We start from the raw sequence: 9,775 nt of genomic DNA on the forward strand, positions 1-9,775 counted from the left end.
TATAACGGTGTTGGAAATCGGAGATTACACCAATCTTCAACACTTAAATAAAAAGAAAATTCATCTAACAATCTTGCAATTACGATTCACTTTACATATATATATATATATTTAAAATTCTCTAAAGTAGAAAAACAAAGTTGTACTCATCACAGTACTACTCCTTTCTCCATTTCCTCTTTTTTTGACACGAAACAATATATATACATATGGAATGGAGCTTTCCTCCGAATGAGATATTAATATATATTTCATATTTAACATAATACTACTGTCCCAGATTGACTTGACCGATCGACGTGAGCACTCGTAGAGTTTTTTTCTTTGTTTAATAGCTGACACTGACACCCATGTGAGTCCAAAGTACTAATAATATAGTTGAAACGCTAATACTAGGAAGGACGTGTTAAAAGATTGACTTAGAGAGTTGATTTGAGACCGACACCCACCAAGCTAACTCACACTACTAATAATATTGGGTCAGCGCATCACTGCTGCTGAAACGAGCATGGGGATCAACACAGTCATCGCCAGGAATCTGATCTTAATTTGGGTCCTTATCGTTTCCACAGCAGCGGCGAACACCAATCACACCGTAGGCGGCAGCGCTGGTTGGTTCTTCAACGCCACCACCAACTCCTCCGCCACTAATTACACCTCTTGGGCTGCCAAACAAACCTTTTCTGTCGGCGACTTTCTCAGTAAGCTTACTTTTTATTGATTTTTTTTATTAGTATATGATCAGAATTGAGATGTTGGTGCAACGTTTAGTATTGTATCAAATTAGTTTCCTTCAATTTCTCAGCATCCAAACACATGTTTAATACACGTCACTTTTTTTTCCTTCTATTTTGTTATATCTTTTCCAATTTTACTTAGTTATCGTGATAGTTTACAATCGTCAAATTCAGTGGGAGCAACCTGATCTTATATATATTCCCCAATCGCCATCTTGTTGACAAGTCAAATCTTTTTTTTTTTTGAACAAATCAAATCTTTTGTTTGGTTAATGAGAAAATTGAGGAATTTGAATTATGCTCAGCTCATTGTAGTTCGTTCAATTTTTACATCTCATTAAGCGTTTTCCTTTGAGATCATCAAATTTTCCTCCAATTTCTCAGCATCTAAACAGGCATCCTCTCTACTCCATCATCATCATCAAATATATATTATTTATTTATGATTTCCTTTCCAGTTTTCCAGACCAACTCAAACCAGACAGTAATCGAGACCTACAACAAAACAATCTACCAGAGCTGCATTTACAAAAACTCCACCGATGACGTCCAGTACGGTGGCGGAGAAGGAAAATTGGGGGAGACGTTGACTATCGAAGTACCATTGGCCGTCAAGGGTTCAATCTACTACTTCTCCAACACCGGCGGCAAAGTTCAGTGTCAGCGCGGAATGGCCTTTGAGATCCAGGTCGTCAATGGCAACGGCTTTCTACCAGACCTCAACTACGCGCCACCTCCGCCGCCGGGAAATGGTGCCTTCAGGATCGGCGGTAGGGGGCTCTATGCCCTTCTTCCTCTACTATTAATTAATATTTTGAGGTCTGAATTGTAATTTAATGTTCAAATTTTCCAGTTATTTGAGTATTTAAATGTAAACGCAAGATGGACATTTCCACGGTTTAGTGTGTCCATAAGAAATTTCGATTTTTTCTAATTAAATTTTTCTTCGTTCAACGTGCATTTTTAATCATTTGCTTTTGATAATTTGTTGTACAATGAAATATTATTGATAACTACAATATTTTCACTTTGATTATTACTACTAGCTAGTTTTAGTCGTAAAAAATATACAATATTCTCACGGTTTAGTATGCCCATTAGTAGCTGCTTTTATGAGATTTATGACAATTGGCATTTAGATTATTATCATATATATGCTTATATTTGTATCAGTAGGCACTCCTTACTATTTTTCTAAGAATATATTGATTAATTTATGTCCATTTGCATCGCTTTTTAATGATGACTTACAGGATGTGGTATGCCAATTATTTGAGTGTTTGTATAATTATTGTTATTTATATTTTTAATTTTTTTTAGGGTTCCAACTTTTTGACTGTGTGTTTTATCTTATTACCTGTTTGGACTTTGTATTTTGAAAAATTACTTTTTGGATCTTATGTTTTGTAAAATAGTTAAAATAAAACCTTACACTCAATTTTAATGAAGAAAAAATTGAATATAACAGCACAGTTTTTAAGCAGAATAATTTTATTTTTGTTCTAGATTGTTAGTTTAGTAAATTATTTGTGATTTTAGTTGAGAAAACATTAACCAAAATCGGGTTTAGGGCTCTATTTTAACCATTTTACAAAACATATGGTCCAAAAAGTAATTTATCAAAACACAGTATCCAAACAGGTAATGAAATAAAACACAGGGTCTAAAAATGTATAAACAATTTTTTTTTTATCATAATAAATGATATATGCCACTGACCCTAGGTGGAATAATGGGGCTTTGGCTTTGTAACCTAATTTTCTTTTTAATTGAAGAAAATATATTAAAGAGAATTGCTAAGGGCACTAGTAGTGTCCAACACCACAAGGAGGTAGCGTATCGCTATTAGTGCAATTCAATATCTAGTCTCACATATTTGAATTTGATAAGTATCATGAGGTATCACTAACTAATTATGAGGTACTAACTCGTGTGGTGTTAAGCACCTTAAGATGTCAAATAACAATACTCTTAATTATAAGATTAATTAAAAGACTAGAAGTGTAGTATAGTACAAATTACAGGAGAGTTAGATATCCTACTGCAATATGCAAAAGAGAAATTATTGAAGCATTTGCATATATGAGCGATGTCATCAACAACCATACCGAATGTTGAATGTTTCCACCACTTATTTGTTGATTGCCTCATATACTCGAAGGCAATTTGTTTCCACAATGACTTATACATCCCAAGTGACTATATTAGAAAAGGCCCTAAAGCAACGCAATTGCTTGAGCAATGTTGGGGTTCAAAGGCCAAACAATGACTTATATATCCCAAATGTCTATATTATATATTTGGGTTTTGTTGTTGGTTTTTTTTCATTTTGGATTTTTTCTTTGTACCATTTGTCTTCTTTACATTATTGTAGTGTGTGCTTGAATGATGATTATTCTAATACTTGTACTAATCTCAAAATAAATATACAGTAAAACCTCTATATAGTAATAATGTTCGGACCAATAAATTTTATTACTATGAAGATGTTATAACTTAATAAAATTATATTTATAAAATGTTTGAAATATACACATTTAAATTTAAATCAAATAATAATTGATAAAATATGTCAAATTTAATGTAAAATATTGATAAACGAAAATAATATAAAGATATGGCTATAATGTCATCAATATAATATTAGAAATATACAAAGCTATTTTATAAGTTTAAATTGATACTTAATTTTATCATGATTTGTTAGCATGTAAAAGATAGTGTATATATAAATATATTTAATATGTGGAGGCATATTTTCTAATGGCGTTGTGACCAATAAATATTATAATTTATTACAATGTGGAGTTTATTCTTATTTATAACTGGTCTTAAGTTAAAACTAAAACTTTTTATTACTATATATGAGAGTTTATTTTTTTGTTGGGAATAGAGTTTATTACTATTCAGAATGTAACGGAAAAAGAATACAAATTGGAGAAGGGATTTCCTCCAACTAGCCAAACTCATCGTCTAGCCTAAGGGCATGCTTCGCCAATCCATAAGCCAGATTATTAAACTTACGGCCAACATGTGACAGAGATGCCCCCAGAAAAGTAAACAATAAAGTTTTAATATATGAAAAAAAAAATCTCCAGTTCATTTTGATATGTTATGTTATTATTTAAAGCCAAAACAAGAGAAATGAATTCATAAAAGATAACATCCAGCTGAAGTCCAACCCTTTGAGCCCAATTGAGTGCAACCAATAGTGCTATAGCTTCTGCTTGAAAGACTAACAATATTCCTGTAATATAATTTATAAAAGAGTTTAAGCAAGAACAAAACAAAGGTATTTCATAGGAATTGAAAAACTATAATTCATAAGAGAGTTATTTCAATATATAATAACATTTTATCGAAATTTTAATGTATATATATATATAATTGTATAAGTTGTATATTAAAAAGTATATTGAGCATATTTTTGGAGTGTGCTTTTTGTATATGTCCGAGAGTCTTATATCTCTTATATAAATTAGCCTAGTATAAATTTCCAATTTAACCATTTTTTGCACTTAAGTCTATAACCTCAAATTGTTAGTATTTAACTTTTCCAAATTTTCTATTAAAAAATTAGAATTTATAGTAAAAAAAATCTCTAATTTATACATTTTTTTGCACTTAGATCCCTAAGTTAAATTTTCTGTATTTAATGAAAAAAATTGTAATAATTTTTAATTCATAAACATATTAGATTTATTATAATATCTAAACTATAGTTGAATTTTATTTATTTTTAAATTTATTTTTAATACATAGTCCTAATTATAACTAATTGTTATTATAATTATGGATAATTTCAATAATTATATTATCAATTCTTCAAAATATTAAATATAAATTTATTAATATTTTTTTAATTCATAATAATAAAATTATATTATTATTTTTGATATTCTGATTATTTAAATAAAAAAATATAACAACAAAATATAAAGTTAGGAACCTAAAATTGATAATTTTGTTACAAAACACTAGTTTTTCAATAAAAAAATGGGATGAAATGTACTTGTTAGATAATATATTATATTCAATGGGAAAAGAGAAACCAAAATACAACTCTACGCAAAAGGCTACAAAAGACAAGATGATAGATAAACAAGTGTTATAATTCTATTGTTCAAAATACAAGTAAATAGAAAGATGTAGAAGAGGAAGATCACAAACTCAAGACAATAATAATACAATGTAATGACTCAACTATTCTAAGACCTTGAACCATTAGAACTACTAAACATAGTTATTACTTTGAAGAACATATACATAAGAAATAATAATAACTTTATTAAAACTTCAACATAATATTGTGGAAATTACAAAGTAAAATAGAATTTTGATATGGGTACCCATTGTTTAAAACATAAAACATAATTTTAAATTAAATAAAATTGTTTACAAAACTAAATGCAGAAAATACATAAAAGCATAATAAAAAATAACTAAAAATAACGTCATCCTCGATCGACTCGCAGCCCATTCGTCATCGATACACAAGTCAAGCCACCAAGAATCCTCCCGCCTCCGTATCTAGTTTCATGCATCACACTAAAAGAAAAAGGAGTGAGCCTAATGCCCAACAAGGAAAATCTACTAACATATATATAACAAAAAACATAAACATAAGACTATAACAAAAACATATACTATAAAACATATTTCACAATTCTAACCCATGTACATGGTAAACATTGGGGTTTACTAGCTAAACAACTATAAGCCTCGAAATACATTGAGGTTTGCTAGCTAAGCAACTATAAGTCCCACGAAACATAAAAGTATTGGGGTTTGCTATTTAAGCAACTATAAGCCCCAAAAACATATATATCATAACATATAATAACATACCATAACATAACATATAAACATATAATAATTATTCTATTTTCCTTACCAAAACTGGGATATTTGAGAACAAATGCAGGACTTGGAACACTCCTAAAACCAACAATAAGAATGGTGAGTATTTCTAAAGAGTAAAGAATAAATGTGGAAACTAAACCTTCAAAAAGAAACTTACCAAGAAAGAACTTTAAGTTTCAAGAACCTAATCAAAAATCAATATCAAAAGTTAGGATCTGAATAAAAGGAACTAAGGAAAACTAAAGAATTTTAAAAAACTAGACTTAGAGAATAGGAATACCTTAGTTGACCTTAAGGATTGGTGTAACTTCAATACCGAAATACACTAAACCTCACTTCCCAAGTATTTTATAAAGCTTAAGAATGACAAAGATTTTTCCCAACCCAAGTGTTTATCACTCTATGGTAGCACTAGTACCTTGGAGTCTCTGATCACAACTTGACGAGTGAGAGGAATGGCTGGGTACTAGGTCCTATTTATAGAGGTAAGGAATGAAACTAACCCTATTTTGATTTGAATAAAAATAATGAATATAATTGAAAATATTTGAATATTCGTCAATCAGAGGCTTAAGACTCAGTCAAAACGTTCAGAGGTAGGTCTAAGTAGTCAAGGTTTATTTTTAAATTAAAGAAAACAAAGAAATTAAAAATTAACCCACCAAGGGCGATATATCACCCCTATATGGCAATATATCGGCTCTGCCCTAGAACCGAGCTTCCGTTCGTATGTTCGTGCAATGTCAACGTATTTTCCGTATCCTTCGTCAGGCGATATATCGGCTCCATGCTGCGATTTATCGACATACGTTGTTGACGCGGTTCTTCGGCAACAGATAATTAAGAGAAGAAGAGAAAGAGATTAGTACTTAAAAGTAGAACCATCACAGATATGAAATCTTTGTGGAAAGAACTAGGTGACCCTAAACACGTTTTTAAGTGGTTCGAAGGTTAAAATCCTTCTACTCCACTAGTCAATATTATTGATCTTTTCTGGGTAATTGGTTTACAAAGTATATAATTCTTACAAGACTATTTTTTCCAACCCCTATCAACTCCCAGGGTCTCCATATTTATAGGAGAAGGCACCTGGAAGTTGGTAGGGAGGTCATCCCGTGACCTTACCATTTGTCATATCAAGTCTGTGATATTCATGATTAATTCCTAAACCTGACACACAAGTGTGGTATAATCAGTATGGAAGGAGATAATGGGCCGCACGGCCCAACCCGTCCGTGGGTGTCTGAATACGCACGTTCCTACTGCGTGTCCGAGAAGTCAGGGGGATATCGGACACGTGATGGCAGGATTATGCACGTTTAACTTGCGTGTTGACTTCGCATAGGGTCAGAGCTTCCTGAGAAGCTCGCTACCGGAGCAATCCATAACCCGAGCTGATCCATCAGTGGTCGCCGGATGTTGTTCCCAGCTCCTGGTGCAACAAGAGGGAGCTGGAAACAGGACCCCCCTCGAGCTAGAAAGGGCCCGTCCTGAAAATAGAGCCTCTGGCCTGTGGGAGCCTCGGGCTAAATCATGTTTAGTCCGAGGCTCGTCCTGCTAAACAGCCCGTGGGGAAACCAGGGCGTACATCTGCCCCCCAAGCTCCTGCTCGTGGTCCATGACGTCAGATATGGGAGACCACAGTAAGGGCTTTTAGACTTCTCCACAACCCTTCGCATTCCATGCTTTTCGCATGCGTCTGATACGTGGAACGCCGTGGGTGGCGACGGTACACTCTACGAGAACCGCATTAAATGGCCTAGCCTACTGTCCAGCCGTCGTTTCACATTTCGAGTGGAGGGTCTCCCAAGGGCCTTTTACACGTGATCCTTCCCGTGTATAAAAAGGGGTGGTCATCCCACGCACGAGCCACCCTGCCATTCAAAACCTCTCAACTTTCCTTGTTTTCTCTGACCTTCCGAAGAACAAAACCCTCATTTCCATTGCTCTCATCTTCTTTGTTCACGAAGCTTAAGCGCACGAGTTCCTTCAAAACTTCAGAGACCACTGTGCCAACGAAGCTCCTACCAGCGCAGCAACCTCACTCACCATCTAATCATATACTGTAAGTCTCCTGTCCTTGTTTATTTTTGAAAGCATGCCACTGTAGCTTAGGCAAAAATGTTACTGTAGCCACATGTAGAGGTTTTCTGGGTCGCGCGGATATGGAGGGTGACAACCCTTCTTAGATTAGGGCACACTTGCCATGGGACATCGTCTTAGAATATGGGTTCCCTGGTTCTCTCTTAGGAACAATTTCTGGGTAGGATCCTTAGAAATTTTGGATGCAAAAACCGGGTAGCTTAGGGAATACGCCTTAAAAGCGGTTTTGCCATGCCTTTCTTGTTGAAACTTTCCCCCCAAGGCAATTTTTTACTCTGAGTCCTCTGACACACGAATTCCGAGTAATCTGGGATCTGTTGGGGGTATAGGCGCGTGTTCCTTGGAACGCGTGGCATCACTCTCCATGGGCTGGGCTTACCCCAGCTCGTGTACATAATACTTGCTTCACTCTCCTGCTTGGGTCGCCTTTTCTAAAGTGTTTTATTTTGTTCGATAGGCGACCAGATGGCTCCAAAGAGAAATCTGCCACAGAAGAATGTGGGAAGTTCGGCCTCCCAGCAGGATAAAGGAAAGGCGGTGGTGACCAGCTCGCCAATTCCTCACTTTGGGCCGGCGGTAGAGAAGCAAGCCGAGGTGGCGCCTGACGCGTTTTTCGAGGCGGAGAGAATCGTCTCGAAGATAACCAGCCAGGCAAAGATCACCAAAATCTTCCTTAACCACAACATTCCTCTGGGGAAGACCTCCGTGATCGCCCGACCTGCTGCGGATGGGGAGAGGAGCTGCACGCCGCTCGACGAGTCGTTCGCGGCCTGGAGCGGGGAACACTTCAAGGCAGGGGCCTTCCTCCCCCTGGATCAGTATTTTGCTGATTTTCTGAACTATGTGGGGTTGGCCCCATTTCAGCTCCCCCCCAATTCATACCGTCTGCTGGCGGGACTGAGGTATTTGTTCCAAAAGCATGAGTGGGAGGTCCCCACTCCTGCTGATATTCTATATTTCTTTTGCCTCAAAGCCAACCCGGACCAGCGGGGGCGAGGCGACGGGTTCTATTACTTAACCCGCTTCCCTAACACAGCAGCAGTGATCGAGCTGCCGAGCCATCCAAACGACTTCAAAGACCAGTTTTTTATGTCAACTGGGTTCCGAAACTGCGATCATCACTATTTCAACCGCCCTCGTAAGTGATCCTTGATTTAGCTCGCCTTTTAACGGTTATCTTATTTTAGCTCGTCCCTTATTCCAATTCTGATTTCAACCAACCTTGCAGCCATTTACTCGAGGACCGAAAAGTCTGTGACCCTCGGGGGTCAATACGATACACTGGCGAACTTGCCCCCCAGTGAGAAAGACTACCGCGTGCTCGTGACGGACGAGACGATGGTATTCTGCAAGCTGATTTTCCCAAATCAGACTTTGAATTTGAAAAGGCCCCGGGGGCCTCCCCCAGCTCGCGACCACAGACCGATCGTCGCGGAGGAGGTCGCAGATGACGAAGGCGAGGAAGAAGGTGAGGAAGTTCCTCTGGTGAGGAACAGGAAGAGGACCTTGGAGGTTGCCCAGGGGATGAGCGAGGAGAGGGCCCAATCCGGAGCAGCCGCGGGTCCTTCCGGTCAAGGTAACTCTTACTTATTTAAGAACGTAGATAGGGCCACTGCAGACCCTCGGCTGGTTAGGTTCAACCCTAGGCAGCTCGTCCATCGTCACCTAAGGAATCCGGACCTGGACACGCTCCTGCTCCACTGCGTTGACCAGCTCGTGCTGGACAACCAAGAGAGTCGGCCTAAGGGTACCGTAGTAGTAGATAATACCCTAGCCTTTAGGTCGGCCATTTTTGAGGAGTACGAGACCAATTTACGCACGTGGCCTGCGGTCCAGAGGGGCATCTATGCTCCGGGGATTAGGCAGTACGTAGAAGAGTCCAGCCCCGATTCAGAACCGGACCTTGAACCTTCGCCAGTTCGCGAGATAATAGTCCTAGGCTCTTCCAGCTCGGGGGGTAGGGCTCCCTTAGTATTTGCTTTCTTATTGCCTTTGGACCTTTTGTCTTTATTTCTGTATGATTGCTAATAACCGTGTTTTTTGTTCTTGGCAGAAGAGATGTCTCAGCCCGG

At 37.2% G+C, this 9,775-nt stretch overlaps 1 protein-coding gene across 1 annotated transcript; it reads left to right on the forward strand.

Moving 5' to 3' along the window:
• Window positions 1-387: 387 nt before the first annotated feature.
• Window positions 388-1,691, forward strand: LOC133796607 (early nodulin-like protein 18). The gene is made up of 2 exons (XM_062234188.1): window positions 388-701; window positions 1,196-1,691. The coding sequence occupies exons 1-2, from the start codon at window positions 509-511 to the stop codon at window positions 1,567-1,569; spliced, it is 567 nt and encodes a 188-aa protein (XP_062090172.1). The 5' UTR covers window positions 388-508; the 3' UTR covers window positions 1,570-1,691.
• Window positions 1,692-9,775: the final 8,084 nt, after the last annotated feature.

The sequence above is a fragment of the Humulus lupulus genome, chromosome 8 (genome assembly GCF_963169125.1).
Source record: "Humulus lupulus chromosome 8, drHumLupu1.1, whole genome shotgun sequence".
In the NCBI taxonomy this organism is placed as follows: Eukaryota; Viridiplantae; Streptophyta; class Magnoliopsida; order Rosales; family Cannabaceae; genus Humulus; species Humulus lupulus.